The sequence below is a fragment of the Cynocephalus volans genome, chromosome 15 (genome assembly GCF_027409185.1).
Source record: "Cynocephalus volans isolate mCynVol1 chromosome 15, mCynVol1.pri, whole genome shotgun sequence".
In the NCBI taxonomy this organism is placed as follows: domain Eukaryota; kingdom Metazoa; phylum Chordata; class Mammalia; order Dermoptera; family Cynocephalidae; genus Cynocephalus; species Cynocephalus volans.
The window spans coordinates 5,848,570-5,870,435 of record NC_084474.1 but is presented as its reverse complement, the minus strand read 5'-3'; the positions used below and the strand labels follow the sequence as shown (position 1 = coordinate 5,870,435).

General features: G+C 40.3%; 1 protein-coding gene across 3 annotated transcripts in view; it reads right to left on the bottom strand.

The window, feature by feature from the left end:
* SPIDR (scaffold protein involved in DNA repair) overlaps positions 1-21,866 on the bottom strand; it is a 409,626-nt gene that overhangs the window by 46,162 nt on the left and 341,598 nt on the right. For all 3 annotated transcript variants that reach the window (XM_063079984.1, XM_063079986.1, XM_063079985.1), the window contains exon 11: positions 13,659-13,799. In XM_063079984.1, coding sequence (XP_062936054.1) covers positions 13,659-13,799 — 141 coding nt within the window. The remainder of the gene's footprint in view (positions 1-13,658; positions 13,800-21,866) is intronic.

The following is a 21,866-nucleotide window of genomic DNA, read 5'->3' as shown; positions in this document are numbered from 1 at the left end:
AAGTCCTATCAAAATAATTTACATTGGCATGTTGTAGGGAACATGACCTATATAGGAAAATGGTCAGGGCCCCTCAGATGTTCAGAATCTTGCTGAGCATTTGATGTAAACATGCAGGTGCTCCCAGGTGTTCCTTGGTTATTGTCTAATGTAAGTGCGCATGTGCACCCAGGTGTCCTGGGTTATGGACTTAAATATAAAGGATGAGTGGCTCTGATCCACAGGGCCCCTGCCCCTGGGATGCCCTCGGGGGTGTGCCACAGGGAGGTTGCCACCGCTGCTGCTGGATCTGTAAGCTGCTGCTGCTGAAGAAGCTGAGGACTGAGCTCGTATCATCTGCCAATGGCTCCTAGGATCTTTTCCCAAGTATATAGTGTGGACCTGCATGTGAGGGGTCTAGTGACCCAGTCTGTACAATGGGTTTGAAGGGTCTGAGCCCTAGCTCTAGCAATAAAACTGGCGTAGGCACACAATTGGCATAGTCACTTAGCAATACAGTTGGCTGCGTCGGCAGGATTCCAACACTAGTCACGTAACCCGACACATGTCAAATATGAAGAGAAAAATGAAACACCCTGTACCAAATGACTGTGCTCCAACCTAATTAACAAACACCCTACACTGTTCCATCGACAGCCTCCGGGAGGCACCAGGACCTTTGCCACCCAATCCCTGGGCAAAAGCAGCATGAGCGCCTGGCCTGGAGCTGTTTCTAAGCCTGTGTCATCTGAGCCCTCATGCCTCCCCCAGTTATGGGGAGTAAAGGAAAGGGGCTGCAGCATATCTTATAGTTAAGCATTTGGCATATCCCCCTTCCCCCCATCTCCCAACCCCAAGGGTCCCCAGTGCATCTAGCAAGACTGTGCTTCAGCCTGCCAAACGGAAGCAGAATTTACTTTCAAGCCATTCAAATGTGGGTTCTAACCCCATCTTCCCACTTTCTGTTGTATGGTATAGGGTAAAATATTTACTGTGATGAACTTTAAGTTCCTCATCTGTAAAGTGGGTAAAATACACCAGCTCTGAGAGCACCACACAAAATACCCAGCATATGACGCATGGCAGGTCTTGTTACTGTGAACACTGACTTGACTTCTTCTGCAATTGAATCTCATTTTACCTGTAAAAAGATGTCTGAGCTGTGGGGAAGGAGACACAGCCTCCCGCTCTGCTGGGAGTGTCTTGGTTAAAGGTGACCCAACCCAGGAGAGCTTCAGGTTCTGCCAGCCATTTCGAAGACCCTTATGATGCTTGCTGCAGCCCTGCCTATAGGTCATAAGAACAAGTCCACTTACATGCTCTTTGGCCAAGTAGTCTCACCTTGGAATGCTATCTCGCTATCTCAAATAAAAATTCATGATCTCAGGGTATGCAAAGATTTCTTTAAAAAGTATAAAAAGAAAGTACCAACAATAAAGGAAAAGACTGACAAATTTGATAACTTGGTACTTCTGCTAATAAAAAGAAAAAGACAAGCCACCTATAACACGTAACACTTATAACCCATGAAGGACTCATTCGGAACACATAAAACTCAACACCTCAAAAGAAAAATAAGCAGAAGACTTGAACAGCACTTCACCAAAGAGGAAATACAAATGGCCAATACATCACAAAAGGTCCTCAGCCTCAGTAGCAATCAGGAACTGTTATTTAAACCATAATGAGATTCCACTACTAGGCTGAAACAGATGCACAATCTGAAAAAATAAAGAAAAAGATGTCTAAATACACCAAACAACTGACAGGATGTAGAGCAGCAGGAGAACTCTACAAGGCTAACAGAAAGGGGAGCTGGAGCTCCCACTTTTGGAAGACAGTGTGGCATCACCTGCTGAAGGTGAACACCTGCCCCACACGATGGGCACACCTGTGCCCTGGTGGACACATCAGGGGCTCAGTCCACTGCCTGATTGTGGTAAATGCATGAATTGGGATGAAAATGAACAAACCAGAGCTACCTGCAATAGATAGATGAATTGGTTCAACAAAACATCGACACACACACACACACACAGAGGAGTGAGCGGCCTCCACAGCGGGGTCCCTTGCACGTGGCCAGGCCCGAGGCATCTCTTATGAATGAAAGAAGCAGAACACAAAGAATGCACAAGTACAACACATCTTCATAAAGTTCAAGAACAGGCAAACCTAAATATATTTTTAAGGATTTACGTAAAGTGGCAAAATTGCAAATAAAACCACAGAACACATCTCAAGACTGCGAAGATCCCTCGGACGGGGGTAGGGTCAGGAGGGATGCACGGTGGGTGGCTTTTGGACACTGGCCATGTTTTGTTTCCTGAATTTGGTGGTGGCTTCATGGATGTGCTTCATTTATTATTCATTACATTCTACAATCATGTACTCTTTCATATCTTTGTTGTAATTCACAGTAAAAAAGTTACAATATGAAGTCCAATAAGTAGATAAGTACATAGACATACAAGGATGTGTTTTGTAGCATTACTTTAAAATGGCAAAATCTGGAAACAATCTGAATGTCTATCAGGAGAGGAATATCCTTGTGAGATTGTGTGATAAAAGCAAACCATCTCCCACTGTTTATAGGTATGTTCACTCTGGTTGAGAAAGGTATAAAAGATTACTGATTGAGGTGAATACCCGGTGGGGCAAGGACAAAAGGGAGACTATTACATTTTCTTTATAATTTACGTTAATTATTTGAACAGCAATAACCAACACAAGCAGTGGTTATACTACTATCTCAATTGTGGATAGTATCAAAAGTCCTAATTTGAAGCTTTTTACAAATGTATGTCCAGGTTCAATGGCTTCATGACAACCCACCCCACTGTTGGCAGTTCTAGGGAGATAAATTCTCTTGCTTTTATTTTTAACAGTAATGAAAATTACCTTTCTTAGGAACTCACATTTTCATTAATAAGAATCTAAGTAAACGGGGGGAAAATAATCCTTAACTAAACCTAACGCACGCATTTACTACACATCTGATACTCTCCGTCTCTGACGACAATCCCAGCATAGACAGCTTATTGCTGTTGTTTAACAAAAACAATGGAAAACACCAAGAATCTCAACTAATATCAACATCACTGACAGGAAATAATTAGACTTCTGTTTTGAGGGCCAGGGATTATAACTATAAAACAAATGGGAAATTTATAGAAATGAACTCCCCTAAAACTGGAAGTAATGAAATGTCAGTTGTGGTATCAAAAACGCAGGATTTGGAACTTAATGGGTCTGGCTTGAGGCCCTGCTCATATACATAGAGCCAAATAGTTAATCTCAGTGAGCTTCGGGTTTTTATCTAAAAAATGAATACCATTACCATTTGCAGCTAGTTTGAGGGTTAAATCAAAGAAGAGAGTGGCTACGATGATACTCAAACTTTCTTTTTTTCCCACTTTTACCATCCCATATTAACAAGGAGATATTTCATTGGCAAATTACAAAGATTTTGGAGTGTTCTATCCGAAATAAAATCTAGGGCCGGCCCGTGGCTCACTTGGGAGAGTGCGGTGCTGATAACACCAAGGCCGCGGGTTCGGATCCCATATAGGGATGGCTGGTTGCTCACTGGCTGAGCGTGGTGCTGACAACACCAAGTCAAGGATTAAGATCCCCTTACCGGTCATCTTTTATTTAAAAAAAAAAAAAAAAAAGACAAAATAAAATCTATAAGATTCTCCAGATTTGACAAGGCAGCTAATAAAAGCATACTTAAGAACTTGGATTTCACATTTGAGTCTAATGAAGGAACATTTCCATGATGTTAACTATTGCCACAAGCTATTAACCTGAGAGAGAAAAAAAACGGTATAAATATGCGACATGTTTAAATGAGTAATTAATCCTCAGTAGTTGTTTTCAAATTATGCTGCTGGAACCCTGAGGAGCTGGGTGGGGAGGTATGGGTGCCCAGCCTCCCACCTCCCAGTTTCAAGCAGAACAAACTCCACATGGATTTGTTAAGCTTCCTCTTTAGACTTCGATTAAAAAAAAAAATGGTCTGACAGTTTTAAAACTACTGACTTCCTATGGTAGATAATTAAGATTTTTGTGGGGAGAAGGTGGCAGAGGGATTTCTAAGAGAAGGAATGAATGAGGGGAAAAAACCGTGCCCATTTGCTGAATTCTAGACTTATTGTGTTGCAAAGTAAATTAACTAGTTAAATTACTAACCTGGAAGGATAAGTGGTATTTGTTTTTATGTTGTGTATCAGCTGATCTTCCTTTCTGGTTTCTTTTATCCCAGTTGTAACTAAACCTCTCTGTACTTTTAATTCCACTGGCTTAATTATTCACTCTTTCCATTATTATCAGGTAATTGACAAGGCCTAGCAATTTCCAAATGGATTTATTTTCTTCCTAAGAAAAAGAGAAACACTTCTAAACTCTAATTATCATTCTTCTAAATTCTGGATGTCTTTCTCTTCCCATTTGGCTTGCAAAAACAAGACAAAAAGGTCTTAGATCAATACTAGCTAGATTTCTACAATTTAGTTAAGTTTTTGTTTTGTTTTTTTAACTGGCTTGGCCCACATTCAATTCAAAGCTATTTGGGTTTTACTTTGTCCCTTGGTTATCTGGGGGTAGATAGTAGAGTGAGAGAGAAAGACCAAAGCCACTTTTGAGAACACTACTAAATTATGGCCGAGAACAATTTTTTGTGTGTTTGTATGGCTGGCTGGTATGGGGATCCGAACCCTTGACCTTGGTGTTAACCAAGAACAATTTTTAAGTTTGTTTTGGTTCGGATTTCATCATTTATTAACCAGGTTTTTATTGACCTCTATGCTAACTGCTGCAGAGGACACAAAGAAAAATAATACTTGGACTCTGAACAGAGCCTATTTTTGGTCAAAAGATATTGGAAAATAAGTTTATGAGTGGGAAGGTAAGCTCATTCCACTCTGAATGCTCTCCCATGGACCTCTGCCTAGAAATTTCACAAACCCACCCAAAGACCCCCTCAGTGAAGCTTCCCCTGCTGACCTAAGCAGATGAGGGGATATACACCCACCCCAGCAAAAGCCTTATGGACCTGCTGCCCTCTAGAGTGGAAACGCCTTGAGAACTGCAGCCACCACTTCACCCGTGTGTCCACGCTGAGCTGTTTAATAAATGAAATGAGTAAGCGAAGAGACGGCAGCATGTGACAGACTGCAGTCAACACAGAATTTCTTTATCTAATTGACGACAATAAGGTAAATTTATTTTTGCTGAAAAGTGGTAAGTATAGTCTGAAAGTTTTAAATACTTGTTACGTCAGCAGGTGAAGGGTAGGCACTCAGGGCAGTAGTGCTGGCAATGGTTACTGCTCAGCCTACACAGTTCAAACAGAACCTTCCAGGTGGTCTGTGGTTCCCATTCACCCTCCTTCCAGGATCAGCTGGGCAAAGTTCTAAGCTTTGCTGTAGTCTGTTGTTTTCCCTTTGTATGCTTTAACCAGTGTCTTGATTTTCTGTTGATAGTGAAAGCAGATTTAGCAGAGCAGATATAAAAGCAGTTTTCTTATCTTAAGGAGCTTTCTTTGAAAGGTAAAGATGATGACTGATTCAGAGGGTGCTCATTTAAATAAATAAATCTTTGCTTTTATTTCCCCAAAATAGCCTTAGTGACCAAGATTAATAATAATTTCCTTTTTGAGCCCCTGTTCCCTATGTTGTGTCTTTTTGATACATGTGGAATTATGCCCAGAAGTTCCATGCAGAGACTACTCTTCTCCAGCTGGACTTATGACACAGTTGTAGTCATTTTCTTTTTTGTGTGTGTGCACATGCATGCATGCGTCTGGCCACAGGGCTGAAATCCTGGACCTTGGTGTTATCGGCACCATGCTCTAACCACCCGAGCTGACCAGCCAGCCCTGTACTCATTTTCATAACTCAGGTGAGCACTTTCTGATAATCAGTTCATTTTTCTTTTTTTAAATTGAGGTAAAATTCACATAACATAAAATGAACCATTCAGAAGTGCTCGATTCGGTGGCATTTAGTACATTCACAGTGTTGTATCTATATCACCTCTATTTAGTTCCAGAATATTCTCATCACCCCCAAAGTAGACTCTGCTCCCAACGCCCGCTCTGGCCCTGGGCATCCACTGACGTGGTCTCTGTCTCCATGGGCATTTCATATAAATGGATTAACACAGTGTGCAACCTTTTGTGTCTAGCTTCTTTCACTTAGCATGGTGTTTCAAGGTCCACCTGAGTCATACCATGTTCCTTTCAGTCAGCTCACTTCAAACTTACTAAAAACCTCTTTTGTGGCCACTTCATGTTTTCCTTTGAAGATATTTCCTTTCTGTTTTTCTGATTCTCTCTGTGTTTGCACAGAGGTGATATTCTGGGGACAATACCAGTTTGGTAAATTGGTGCTATGTCCTATCTTCTTCTGGCCTGAACACATAAGCCCTTCTCACTTTTTTTGTTTCTTAATTAAGTCAACGAAGTTTCATGACTATTTAGCTCCTGATGAAAATGAAGAAACTAAACTTTGGATGTATGATATTGCTCAAGTTATTGTATTTCTACACATTTCTTTCTTATCCTAATGAGAAAATAGGTATTTGTAAATTAAAGCGAATGCCATGGCAGCAAAATAAGGGGTTGTGGACAGTACAAACACATGAGAAAGTCTGTAAGAAACATCAAGAAAAAAATGCATCAGAACACAAACAAAATCATTACGCATACACAATATCACCAGCCACAACAACTCGTTGCCTGAGTATTGATTATCCGAAGAGGGAATGCGATCTTGAAAACAGCTGCTCATGTGAACTTTCATTTACTGTTTTACTGTTGTTTATGCTTCCCCGTACATTTGTTAAAACAACAAAAAAACCCTACTCTTAAAAGACAATAAAAAGATTTAATTTTTACTTAAAACAGTCGTGGCAGGAAATATTTGGCAGACAGGAAAAAGAAATAAAACCCTCGGGGAAAATACAAAATGTGCTTCTGAACTGACGAGGGCTGGAAACAGCAGACTGCTGCTCCCCGAGGACGCGGACGCCTGCTCCTGCCGCCCTGAGCGCCCTTGGCCTCGTGACTCAGCACTCTCAAGTGGCTTCCAGAGACTGGGGTGAAATCACCAAGAACAATTTTATTTTTCAAAATCATGACAGAATTCTTAAGAATGTACCTTAAAGCAGGGTTTCTAAACACAGCAATTAGCAAAAAGATTCTGGACCTCTAACCCCAAGGGAAGTGTGTGGCTTTTTAAGAGGGTGGCCTTTTTGAAGAGGGAAAATCAAAGGAAGGAAATTACTAGTGAAGCTTCTTACTCAAGAGCGCTCTTACCACTACATATTTCCTGTTAAAGGAGCAACTGAAATGATTCTCCAATAAATAACCTAACCCAGTAGACTTGTGGTAAGCCCCCAAAGGATTCCCCTCTGCAGCACTTCTGTGCACACTCAGGTGGAGATACAGTGACGTGACGGGCTCCCCAGGACACCAAGTGCCCCAGTGTCCTGCCAAGTCACATTGGCCAGCTGTATGACCCTGGGCCAGTCGCCCCGTCTCTGTGTAAGAGCCAGTAGGGGCAGAGCCTACTTCTTCCTTCATTGACTTTTGTGAGGAATAAAAGGAACGAGAAAGCGAGAATACAATGTGTGCAAAACCTCTTTCCTGTGAATGCTCACAGTTGCTATCCTTGACAAAGTGCTGTCACAACACGCCCTCACTCACTTCCCCTAGACTCAGTGAGAAGACCAAGGGTCTGTGTCCAGAGGTGCATGGCTAGTGGCATGGTCACCTGCACTGGACACGGGTCTTGGGACCAATCAGTATCCACTCTTCCTGCTAAAATTGAGCTCCAATAATTATGCTTATGAAATACTGTTGGGAAAATGGAACAATTTAGTCAGGATCCCCTTGCCTCGGGGCCGGTTTGGGGTAGTTTGATAAGCATTGTGTGTGGGTGGAGTAGGTGTGCCTGCAAAGTGGCACCGCTTTGGCTGGTTTTTACTGCCTCAGGTGCCCACCCTGAGCAGCCATGTTTTTCCAGATCTGCAGCTTCCAAGGACCATGCGGCCAGTTGCCTAGCTTATAGACCTGCATGAAGGGGTCTGGTGACCCAGTGTGGCGTGTGAAGGGTTTGTGACCCAGTCTGTGAATGGGCTTGAGGGGTCTGGGAGCTCCAGACCCACCCGAGCTCAACTGGCCCAGTTGGTGCAGGTTTACTGGCAGGTAAAAGAGACGTGACAACTAGCATGGTCGCCTAGCTTTACAATTGGTGTCACGAACAGGATTAAGAGCTAGACAATTGGCACTGTGAGTATTCCAGGCCTCGCAGTAGCCCTTGTCATAGCCAGACAAATACAAAAACACACATTTAAATCTTGTTGAGGAAAATTCTGAGAGGCAAATGTTTATTATGTGCCTATCACGTGCCAGGAATTCTGGAACCTACAGGAGATGCAGTGGTGAAAGAAGCAGCACCTGTGCTAAGCAGGAAGCCTGACATATGGGCAGCAGGGAGCTCAGTTGATGCTGCCTATACTGTCTGTCTATATGCTAGGCACCGAACAAGCAGCAGGTGCAGCACTGTCGGGAAAACAGAACAATTTAATCAGGCCCCCTTCCCTTAGGTCTGGTTGGGGGTGGCGCAGCACATTCTTTGTAAATGAGTTGTGTGTGGGTGGAGTTAGTGCGAATGTGGCACAGCAGCTTGGCTGGCATCTGCTCTCGAGCCTACAGCTTCCAAAGACCTGTTTTCGGGTTACCTAGCTCATAGACCTGGCGTGTGAGGGGTCTGGTGACCCAGCCTGGCATGTGAGGGGTCCAGGGAGCCAGCCTGGCATGCAGAGGGTTTGTGACCCAGTCTGGACAAAGGGCTTGAGGGGTTTGTGAGTTCCAGACCTAGCCCTAACTCAACAACTGGCCTAGTCAGCAGGATTACAGGCAGGTAAAGAGCCAGACAATCATTGACCAAGACAGGGCCATTAGGCGGTCCTTGAGACTCAGCCCAGCAGCCCATCGCATGCCCAGGCCAGCCCTGGGGGAGCAGCCACTCTGTGGTGTGCCTACGAAGCCCTGCAAGGCTCCTCGCACAAATGCCCATGTGTGCGCATTATTTACTACAAACAAATGGGCACATTCAAACCTATGCTTGTGGTATCACTCTCATGTGCCCTAAAATACACTGCTCTGATGGGGCACAGGCCAGTGGGATCCCACACAGCCCTCAGCACAGGCGCTGTGACTAGCATGGCCCTGCAGGAGGAGAGGAGAGGGATGCTCAGCGGTAAGTGCTGCAGGAGCCAAAGGAGGCGGGCCCAGGGGAGGCCTATGGGGGGAGGCAGCATGAATGCGACCCAGGAGGCACGTGCAGGGGCCGCCAGTGCAGTGGGCAGGGGACTGGGCTGCGGGCTTCTAAAGGACTTTCGTATACTCACCTTGGGGTTGGTTAGTTTGGGGCATGTTGACTAAGCTTGGCTTCTGGTATAAAATTTATCAGCACTTAATCTGTTATCACAAAAATGAAAGCTGATATTTAAACAGTAACTTAACTAACTGGTTCACTCTCTGAAACACACCTGCTACCCTCACAGTGCCCCTGCTCTTACCTACCCCTCTCCTTATCCTCACACCACTCCCTTAAGGGGGCAAAACAGTTGTCCTCCTTCCCATTCTAGACCCTAGCCCCAGGCCTTTCCTGTTGTCTCCAGGATTCCTGAATCCTGACCCACCCTCAAAGGAGGCTGCTCTGGGCCCCGTCGGTGCTGAGTCGCCAGCTAGCTTTCTGCGCCTCCTCCTGGCTCCCTGCGCTCTGTGAGCATTGTTTTTACTCTCGGTGTCCGCCACGGATCCCGCTCTAGCTCTGTACATACCCAAAATTGAGAATCAGTTGGCAGTCGGTTCTTTGTTCTCCTTTCCTCAACTGCTGTAGAAGTTTCCAAACTTGTAGCCCTGTGCCAATCTCTCCCTATTTCTACTGCAGGAACAACAGTAAGGATAATCTTATTCCATTTCATTTTTGTCCTCTCTTCTTTTCTTCTCTCAAAAACCCAGTGACTCTAATTTTTCTGAGATCAGTGAAATATCCCTAATAATAGGATTTAAAACTTTATCTAACTTTATACCTCAGTATATTCTGGTTTTGGAGAAATCCCCAAAATCTACACACAGCTCAATGCCACTGCAAGTAGCCAAAGGCACACAGCACAAAGAGGTACCAAATAATACTTACTGAATAAATGAGTGTGTGGTCCTTCCAACAAACCCTCTTTCTTCCCCTTTATATACATCTCTCTTAACCCTACTTTTATGTCTTCACAGATAACATCTTACCAATTTGAAGAGACTTTTTTCTTTCTGCCAGATCAAAATGTTTAAGGCATTTGTTCTGACTTTTATGAAAGCTTCTCAGATCAGTCAGCTAAGATCCCATCACTGGAATCACCGCCTGCTCCAGTCCTCATGCCTGTCCCATTCTCGGTTCAAAGGGATGCAACTCAAGGGGAAAGACACGCCAGCTGCTTCCTCTGTCATCCTCAGCACTCAGGCAGAGCCACTGTATACAGTGAGTACTGACGAAATGCTCTTCAGTAAAATCTTCTCTAGCATATGACTTTAAAAGGGCTCTTTATGAGGTCTACATAAAATAGCACCTATAATTTAATACTATGTTTTAGACTTAGAGATTAGTGGGTTTTAACAAGTTGGTAAATAAATTCTATTAGGATTTTTGAATTGAAGAGGCCCCTTCCCCACCTGCTTAAAAAAAAAAAAAAAATTTGCTAGCTATAGTATCCATATCTATTATAGGTTAACATATTTCAGGAAATTTCTTTTCTTTTTCTCAGTATTGCCCTATCATATAAAAATAAAAGCATGTAATAATCAGCAATAAAAAAGATAAAGTTCATACATAGAATTATGACACCAAAGCAATGTGACTTCTCAGCTTGTTTGACCTACTAAACTGCTGCGCAGGCAACCTGAGAGGACAAAGGCCAGCGGATGTGCCTTAGAAGAAAGTCACTGGACAAACAGCAGCCAGCACTCTGAGATGAAGGACAGGCAGTGGTGTGCACTCTGCCACAGAGCATGCACTGCCAGCGCTGTTTGGAAAATTGCACAGTGTTAAAATTTAAACCCAGGCTGTTTTTTCAACTCTTCTTACATTGACCGGTCAGTATAAACACTGAAATCTAAAAATATATCACATCACAGAAAAACAAAAGCTATGCCGGCTGTTCTTCTGCAAGCCCTCTGGAATGAGGCAGGTGGCTGAGTGGTGCTCCCTGTAGCACAGCTGTCTGTTTGGACAGCCCTGCGGCCATCCGTCCCCTTCGATGTGGCCATTACACAGTGGGTAATGATGAGTGACGTTCCATTACTTGAACCAGGAACCAGATGAAATCTGGTAGACCAGATCTAAAAGACTCTATGACTTAGCCCAAACATACAACTATCTTCCAAATGGAAAAAAGTTATTTTCTGTATTAGATATTGGAATTATAAAATTAATCATTTTAGCTTGAATTTTGGGAAGTAAGAATATTTTGTTAAGATTTATGAGAAGTGTATTTTGTTAAAGTTTATCAGAGTTGCTACAAAACGCCACAATTTGGAAAAAAAATGAGAGACAGTGTTGAGTTTACTGGGCCAGGGAAAGATGACTGACAATGAGTGACATCACTAACAGGCAATGATAACATCCAGCACTCCAAAACTATTCAATAATTTGTTTTGAAGAAATATAGCTTCCCAAAGAACAAAAAGACAATCTAACTACCTATTTGGATGTTTACATGACAAAATAAAGTTAAATATATAAAATAAATTAATCCTAACCTAAAAAAGCATCAAATATTCTGGTCACCAACAAACATGAAAAGGGGTCCAAAAGTTCATTGGAAATGAATTATTTTGAATAATCAGTGCATTTCCCACGGGAATGTTGTAGATGTGGTTAGACTCCTACTGTAATCCATAATAACAAGGGAAAAACTAGGTACCTGAATGGCTGTACAGCATACTGTGAAAGAAGATGAAATTTATAGAGCCAGAGGACCTAAGTTCTCAGTCCTGGCTGTGTCTTTCACCAGTAGCACTTCCACAAGAAGGTATGTCCCACAGTCTCCAGCCAGAGTGGCTCCGTAGGACTGGAGCGCATGGGAAGCCTGACCCCTGGAGCACTCTGTGGCAAGAGCCCACTTGCATCCTTCTGCACACGTTTAGTACTCCCCCTTAACTGCCCTGATGGAGTTAACGCTGTCAGGTCAGTCTCAGGGCAGGGATATCGTTTTACCATGACTACTCTCAGTCTTCAGATACTTCTGAGTGTGAAACTGCTTATAATGAATACTCTAATGAGGACTAAAACGAGGTTCAGCCTTAATAAATATAAGATTCATGTGACCCAATGAAGCTTTTCTCGTGTCTAGATATGCTTTCCAAATATCTGGGCAAATTTCCTCCTACCCCAATGTATAATGCAATTACATTATAATATAGTTGCTTTTTACAAACAAAAGGAACCATTTGTTATAATAGGGCTGGCTGGTTAGCTCACTTGGTTGGAGCGCAGTATTATAACACCAAGGTCAAAGGTTCAGATGCCTGTACTGGCCAGCCACCAAAAAAACCCCCAAATGTTATCAAACACATCTATATGAATCAATAAAATGTTCTTGTATCTTCTCAAGGCTTACAGGGGATCTGTCAATGAATTATATCTCTTCCAAAAAACAAGCTCTCAGGCAGAGCTGTCACTCACCGTACGGTGCCACAGGAGAGAAAGACAGAACATGGGGTTGGGGACCGCGGGGAAGCTGGCTTCCTACTGAGGTCAGTCAGGAGAAATGTTCAGTAAATGTTCACAATTTAGCATGGCCATGGCTAAAAATGGTCATTATGCAAACCACTGGAGGATGCCATCAGCAACTGCTTCCAAGTCAGGATATCACACACCCAGAATGAGCTTTTTCTCCCTCAGACACTATTATAAGCTCAGATGTTAAACAAAACATCAACGTCAAGGAAGGTAAAATAAGGCACTATCTGTAGAACAAGAGGTAACAATAAGATTGAGAAAACCCCCAATTTACTGTTTACACTAATTCGCCATATGACTAGAGCGCTCCATTAAAAATGTTTCTTTTCATTCCCAGACCAGGATTATTACTGGAGATGTAACAGCCACAGTTTGGGCCTGATCCACATACCATTCCACCTCTGCCCATCTAAAACAACATTTTAGGGTGAGGTGCCATGACACTCAACAGAGAACAAAGCTTACTTACTATGAAAAGCACAAAGACAACTTAAGACAACTTAAAGAGTATTGCTTAAAGCTTTTTTGCCAAATTAGATTTTTCATTTACATAAACTGTCATACAAAGTTGTTTTATTATTATAGTTAGAAAAACATTCAGAAAACTACTTAAGAATTAAAAACACATACACAACATATTTTATCTTCTTAATTTTAATAAAATTATAAATCACTAACCCTGCATAATTCTTTTTGTTGTCAATTATAATTTTTCCCCTTGAGGTACTCAGTGGGCTCCATTCAACCCCTGGCCTTACTTTACATGCAAACTTTAGGATTCTGGTTTATTGTCTTCCAAAATAAAATTGAAGACAAAAGACTAATAAAAGAACCAGCCATTGTAGCAAACCAGATGCCATCCCAGTAAGTGCTCACCTTGCTCTGGTGGCCTTCTGTAGAATCTTCATTCCTGCCAGGCTGCAGGCCTTTCCTTCCAACTGTCTGTCCTTCAGGACGGCCCCCTGCAAGTGCACTTCGCCAAACATTCCACAGGCGTCTTGCACCAGTAGGCAGACTCTGTAAAAAAGCATTCACGTTTATTCTTTGAGAGGACAGTTTGGATCAGTACACAGATCAGGACTTCCCCTTCCTCCACTGAAATCCATTGTACTCATCTTCCCAAACGGATGAGTCAGGGTAAGTGAAGTTGGATTCAAGCACATACTTTCTGGATTTGTACATGCAGGTGTTTGGAGCGTTATCCACAAAATACAGGAAACAGAATTCTCTTTTGGCATGAAACTAAACCCTATGCCAAATGTGGCTGAAAAGCACATAAAGAGGACCATCTTCTCAAACCAAACACATTACCACTGCCCACAAACGGATAGCAAGTGAGTGAGATGGGGTAATTGGAATTCACACGTTCCCAAGTATTCATATTTCTCCAAGTCTAGGGTTAAGAGATTAACTTAAGTATTGTATATGTGGTAAAATTTCAAGGCTAACCACCAAAAGAACAGAAATAGGGAATATAACTTCCAAGTTACTAGAGGGAAAAATGGAACAAGAAATACAGGCAAACTAGCAAAAATAAGAAAACATGAGGAAAAAGCATAAAAAAGGAAAAAATTTTAAGGTAGTGAGTAAGATGGTAGACACAAGTCCTTGCATGTTAGAAATGAATAAAAATGATTTAAACTTGTCAGTTAAAAGACAGAATTTGTCATGTTTGAAGAAAGAAAAAAAATGTCTTTCAAGAAACTGTTGACAGGAAACCTCCTAAAACACAGAAGGTTCAAAGTAGTAGGATGGAAAAAATATTTCCAGCAAATATTAACCAAAAGAAATCTGAGGAGGTGGTTTTGGGAGTAAACAAAATAGATTTTAATTGGTAAAGGGACACGAAAAGCAACTATATTGTATATTGATAAATTAAAATAAAAAAATAGATTTTAGGAGAGAAAGCATTAGTAAGGATAGAGATGTCAGAAATGTTGATTTAAAAAGTCGTAGTCTACCAGGAAGAAATAATTCTTAAACTTTATGCCTTTAACAGCCTAAAAATATATAAAGCATAAACTAATAAACTACACAGAGAAATGAACAAACCCACTCTCACTATGGGAGACTGTAACACATCTCTGCCAATTACTGATAAGTCAACAGAGGAAGAAGTTTTAAAAATCTAGAAAACGTGCACATTCCTAATGAATTTGATTTGTTGGATAAACACTTAGGAAAACCACCCACGATTACAAAAAGTACATTCTCAAGCACACACGGGACATTTATAAACACTTACTACAAACTTGGCCATAAAGTAAGTCTCAATGAATTTCAAAGAATCCATATCACACAGGATATATTCTCTGCCAACAATACAATTAAACAAGAAATCAAGGAAAAAATATGTATTCTTAAAATTCTCTTACATTTGGAAATTTTACAACTTTCTTTTCCACTCATTGGTCAAATAGAAAATCACAGTGGAAAAGAGACAATACTTTGAACTAGTTGGTAATAAAAATACCACATGTCAAAATTTGTGGATGACAATGACACATTAGGGAATTTATAGCCTTCAATATAGTAAAACATGATTACTCTTCCTATACACATTTTAAAATTAGTTTTCTATGTACTTACTGTGAATTTTACACTAAACCTCTGTCACTCACAAACCTCTCTCATGATGCTGAACCCCACAGGAATTCTTTTCTGAAGAGGTTCTCCTGCAGCCTTCTGCTCTACTGCAATCTAGGTGGGCTAGCATCTGTACCTAGGGCACAGTAGTCATCCTGGGATCTCTTGTCACAAAATGGTGACAAGATGCTCTACTATGTTGGATCTCCCGTTTCCTACACCCCATATCTTTCATTCAGTAGCTCACATCTTGTAGCTTCCTGAAAATGGGGAGTGGAAGGTAAAATTCTGAAACCATTCATGAAATTGTCAACAATTTGTCCTCAAACTTTATGGGCAGTTTGGCTGGATACAGATTTCTAGATTGGAACTAATTTGTCCATTCAAAGTCCAGTCATGTTTTGATTACCTCCCTTCTCTCCTGGAGCTGTGGTCTGTTTTAGTTTCCAGTGTGCTACGTGAGAGCAGGAATGAAAGTATACATCTTCGTGTTGAATTTGTAATGTCTTTTTTTGTCTAAGACCATTTGAAGGCCTCCTCACCTCCTAGCTACCTCCTTACCTGACACACTCTCTGTTCCATGTTCAAATAGGGAGGTTGAGGCAGAGCCGTGGGGATCAGGACACAATGCAGGCTGCATTGCTTCCTCTCCACATGATTGTGTTAAGGCCTCCTTGTCTACGGATGCTCCCCAGACTTTGCTTTCAGTGTTATCATTTGTCTTTTGTTACAAAAGTCAAGAAGAATACAAAAATCCCATGGATACAAATACAAAGTTTTCTCTTTTTGATTGTGTTGAGAAAGGAGCGGTAGGGAATTGGCTAATATCTCTGCCCTAAGTTTGCTCTGACACTTGCCTTTATTTCAAATAACTGAGGAAGGGTGCTGTTGTTTATTCTTTCATCCTAGAGATGAGTTATTGCTATTCTTCTCTGCTCTTTTTGTTCACGCCCGGCCACACATGCTCTCCCTCTGTGCTCTGCTCACACAGTTCAGTGTGAGCACAAGGGCTCAGCCCTGAGGGGGAGTCATCATCCCTACTGGTTAAGCTGGACTGAAACCGTGGCCTCTGACAGACAGCCCAAACTAGAGTCAGCTCAGCAGCAGCACATACTGCATTCCACCCACATGCAGATCCTGCTCAGTGAAACACTATCTCCTAAAATCAGTGCTCATGTGACACGTTGGAGTAGAAAAGGGCCCATGATCAGCTTGTTTTTCCTGAACTTCCAGATATTTACCATAAATTATATTCTATTCAGTGGAACATAAATGGCCTCCCAGGGAGGCAGGATCATGTTAGTGACTTTGGATCTTGCAAAAGTTGCTTACTTGTATGAGTTTTTGCCTTGTTTTGTTTTTGGTGGCTGGCTGGTACAGGTGGATGAGTTTGAATTTACTTTTTAACACAGGAAATAAGAGAACCTAATTTAGAGGGTTGTTACGAGCATTCAAGTCACTCACAGGGACAGGGCATGGCACAGTGACTAGCACGAGTGGACTGTATCTTTCCTCAGTGGAGTACTTAGTCAATTTTATAATAAAGCTTTATAATTTTCTTCATATAGTTCTTGTACATGTTTTGTTAGATCTATGCCTAGATCACCTATGGTTTTGTTTGCTATATTAAATGGTATTTTTGTTTGTTGTGGTGTTGCTGGTTTATTGAAGTACAATTGACTTCTACATTTAACTTTTGAATCAATCAATCTTACTAAACTCTATTTCTTGTCATCCTTTTTAAGTAGTTGTATGTAATTATTTCATAATGCCGATTTTGCTCTTACCCTTCCGATCCTTATGCTTTTCAATTTTTTTTTTCTTTTTCTTTTCTGACTGCCTTTTAGGAACTTCAGGACAATGCTAAAGAGAAGCCAGTGACTTTGGGCATCCTTATTCTTGGTTTTGAAAAAAATGTCTTCAATGGTTTACAATTAAGAATAGTTCTTTTTTTTTTTTTGTAGATATCCTTCATTCGGTTAGGGATGCCTAGTCTGCCAAGAAATTTTTTTTATCATGAATGGGTGTTGGATCTTACCAAATGCATTTTCTGTATTAATTGAAATGATTATGTTTTCCTTACTTCATTTGTTAATGTGGTAAGTGAAAATTATAAATTCTTTTTAAGTGTTGAAGAAATTTTTCCACTCCTGATGTTTACAAGATCTATTTGTTACATTTTGTTTAGTATTTTTGTATCTATGTCCATGAATTATATTGGCCTTTGATTTTATTTCTCATACTAGATTTGGTATCAAGATTATTTATATCAGCTTCTTAGAATAAGCTAAAGATTCCTTTTTTTTTTAAACCTTTGGAAAATTTGCATAAGACTTGAAGGATCCGTTCTTTGACAGTCTGGAAGAATTTGGTAATAAAATCATTTGGTTCTAGTGCTTTTTTAACTTGGAAGATTTTTAACTACCAATATTAACAGGACTTTTAATAATAAATGGACTATCTAAGTTTTCTAATTTTTCTTGAGACATTTTGGTAAGCTATACTTTTCTAGGGATTTTTTCCATTTTGTCTGTGTTTTCAAACATTAGCATAAAGCTGCTATAGTATCTTCTTATTATGTTTCTAATCCCTGATGAAGCTGATTCCCCTATTTTTCCTTCTTGCTATTCTTTCTTTTATCTTCTCTTTATCAATTTTACCATAGGATTGTTATTAGTCATTTCAAAGGACCAACTCTTAGCTTTATTTATTTACTGTTTCTTTGTTTATGTCATTAATTTCCATTCATATTTATAATCTACTCCCTTCAGTTTCTTTAGATTTATTCTACTATTCTTTTCCCGTTTCTTATGTTGGAGGCTTAGCTCACTAATTTTGAACCTTTCTTCTTTTTAGAATATGAGTTAGAATATCAAATTTATTTTAAATATTAATGATATCACATAAAATTTGATATTCAGTATTTTTATTATTTTCAGTCATAGGTATTTTAAAATTTCCATTATCATTTCTTTTTTGATCCATGAGTTATTTGGAAGTATTTTTTAAATGCGCTATAAGAATTAATTTTCTTTAACTCATTTAATTGCATTAAGGTGAGAGAATGTGTTGTCTGATAATGATTCTTAAATTTGTAAAAAAAAAAATTTGTAAAGAGTTGCTTTATGGCCTAGTATATAAGCAATTTTTGTGTAAGTTTCATGTGAGAAGAATTTGTATGTTCTAATTGTTAGGTAGAGGGTTTAGTATATGACCTGTAAGTTAAGTTAGTTTAGTGTTTTCCAGATCTTCTATACCTTGATTAATTTATTTTGTCTCCTTCACTCAGCAGTTATTGAATAAGTTATATATTGCCGCATAACGACTTACGCCACAAATTAGAAGCTTAAAATAACATTTATTTTTTCACAGTGTATGTGGGATAGATATTCATCATCTTGATAGTAGTTGGTTAGTGCCAGATTCTATATGCATTGTCTAACCCTCAAAAGACCCTTAAGACTAGGCTATTATTTTCCTTATTTAGTACATGAAACCAAAGATCAGAAAGGTTTACTATCATTCCCAACACCATAAAACATTAAATAAGAAAACCCTAAAAATGAAATGAAAACATTAGCACATTTGACATAAGTATCTCTTTAAATTTACAAAAGTAGGGAATCACCAGCCTAATTCCTGGAACTAAACCTCCATCAGAGTTCAAGCGTTGGTGAAATTGGCCTACAACGCATCGCAGTTAGCAGTAAGTAATAGACCTCCAGTCTAAAGCACTGTGGTCTAAGAAGACTCTGCACTGATGGAGTGGTCCATGTCTGTGTGGGCTAATCTGGTGGCTACTGGCCACATATGGATGCTGAGTGCTTGAAGTGTGGCCATTGTGACTGAGGAGCGGAATTGTTAATTTTATTTAATTTTAATTAGTTTATATATAAATAAAATATATATAAACTAATATATATAAATAGGGTGACCACATGTGGCTAGTGGTCACCCTATTGGACCTGACAGTCTAAAGGCATAAGAACTAGAGGAACCAAAAACTATAAATACTTAATAACTGGTCAATTAACCCCATCCCCCCAAAAAAAGATGACCGGTAAGGGGATCTTAACTCTTGACTTGGTGTTGTCAGCACCACACTCTCCCAAGTGAGCGAACCGGCCATCCCTATATAGGGATCCGAACCTGTGGCCTTGGTGTTATCAGCACCGCACTCTCCCACGTGAGCCACAGGCCGGCCCTGGTCAATCAACCTTTTAAAGAGGAGAAAATAGTGACAGATAACACTAAGAAAACCATGGCATAAGTGAATAAGAGATTACCTAAAACAGCCTTTCATTTGAAACATTCCCAAATTTATGTTTTATTAAACACTAATATCCACAAGGTGTTAACAGGTGTTCCTTGAAAGTCATTACCATCACCAAAATGTTGTTAGCAATATTTTTTCTAAAATGTATTTTAGCAGAACTATGAACAAAAACATATCAAAACCATATATAATTACTACTGTGTTCAGTCTCCTTGAAAATACCATATTTTATACCCAAGAATACCAGGAAATCCCTGAGAGGTCACCTGATGCATTAACACATGATTTTAGGTGTGCACACTGTGCATATGCAGTATTCAGCAGGGGATATCTGGCAGAACTGACCATCTATCTTAGGATAACTAGTCTTAACACTTCCACATGTATGCATGTATGAACTATTAATTTGTAGTGACTATAAGACATTTATATAGTACAAACTCACTTCTCATGTTTCTATAAATGAAAAGAAGGACATTTTATACAAAAAGTAGGGTTCTCTAGCTAATAATTAGGTCTGTTCCAAACAAGTAAAAAGCTAGAATTCTGCAAAATGAAGGTTAATAACTATGGCCTTTGATTCCTACAAAAGTGAAAAGATAAGCTGGCTAAGATGAAGCGATTATTGTTCATAATTAATCAGGAATTAAAGGCCAAAAAGAAAGTGTGATTAAGTAATTTCTTTCTTGGAGCATTTTGAAGACATTGCCCCACTGCCTTCTGGCCCTCACTGTTTCTAATGAAGAGTCAGGTAGTATCTTATTAGGGTTCCCTTGTATATGATGTGTCATTTTTCTTTTGTTGCTTTCAAGATTTTTTTTTTATCTTTGGTTTTCAACATGTTGACTATGAGGTGTCTGGTTTGAGTCTCTTTGAGTTTATCTTTCTTGGAGTTCATTGAGCTTCTTGAATGTGTAGATTATAGTTTATCATCAAATTTGAGAAGTTTTCAGCCATATTTCTTCAAACATTTTTTCTGCACTACCCTCCCTCTTTCTGGCATTCCCATTAGATGTATGTTGTTGCACTTAATGGTGTCCTACATTTCTATAAGGTTGTTTTGCTTTCTTCATTCTTTTTTCTCTCTTTCCTTCAGATTGCATAATCTTGATTACCCTAACTTCAAGTTCACTAATCTTGTCTTCTGCCATCTCATATCTACCGCTGAGCCCCTCTAGGGAATTTTTCACTTTGGTTATTGTCCTTTTGAACTCTGGAATTTCCATTTAGTTCTTCTTCATAGTTTGCATCTTTTTTTTTAATGAGACTCTATTTGATTAGACATTGTCATCATCCTGCTCTTAAATTCTTTAGATATGGTTTCCTTTAGTTCTTTGAACATATTTATAATGGCTGCTTTGAAATCTTTGTCTGCTAAGACCAACATTTCGGGTCTCTCCAAAAGCAGTTCCTATTGTCTGCTTTTTTCTTCCCTGTGTATGAATCATACTTTCCTATTTCCTCGCATGTCTTGTAATTTTTGTGGACAACTGGGCATTTCTGATAATATATTGTAGCAACTCTGGAACTGATTCTTCCCCTTGGGGTTGATGATACTGTTGTTTGCATGGTAGTTTATTCACTTGTTTAGTGACTTGTCTGAACTAACTCTGTGAGTTTATTTCCCTGGCAGGGTGCAGCCTTTGATGTTTCCACCCAGTTTATTTTTTTTTGTCTTGTTTTTATCCTTTCATGGCTTCCTAGGGGTTGCCCCCAAATCAGCACAAACCAGTTAAAGGTTGTGTCTAAGCCCCCTTAGCGAGTTAGAGTTTTTTGTCTCTGTGCTGGATGGATGTAGCTTGGAGGCTGCTGTAACAGTTCAAGGGGTACAGGCTTTTGCCCTTCCCCCTCCTTCAGGCAGGGCTCGGATTTTCCCTCTCCAATCACTCCTGTGAGGGTGCAGCCGAGGGCATGCCAGACTGCCTGGAATATGTGTGATTTTATTTTAAATCCTGGCTTCCTAAGGGTTGCCCCTAGGTCAGAATAGCTGACTGTTCATCCAGGGGTGGTCAGAGGTGGTGATGTACCACAGTGCCAATGAGGCCTCTGCCTTTGCCGACTGAACTCTCTCAAGTCTTTCCTGTGGACTGCTCTAACTGTTCTTAAGTGGGTGCAGCAGAGCACTTCCACAAAGCTTTTCCAAATCCGAGGTCTGACTGATCCTAGAAGGGCTCTTCTTAGCTATCTCGTTTCTCTGATTCTGTTAAACTTATAGCTTTGCC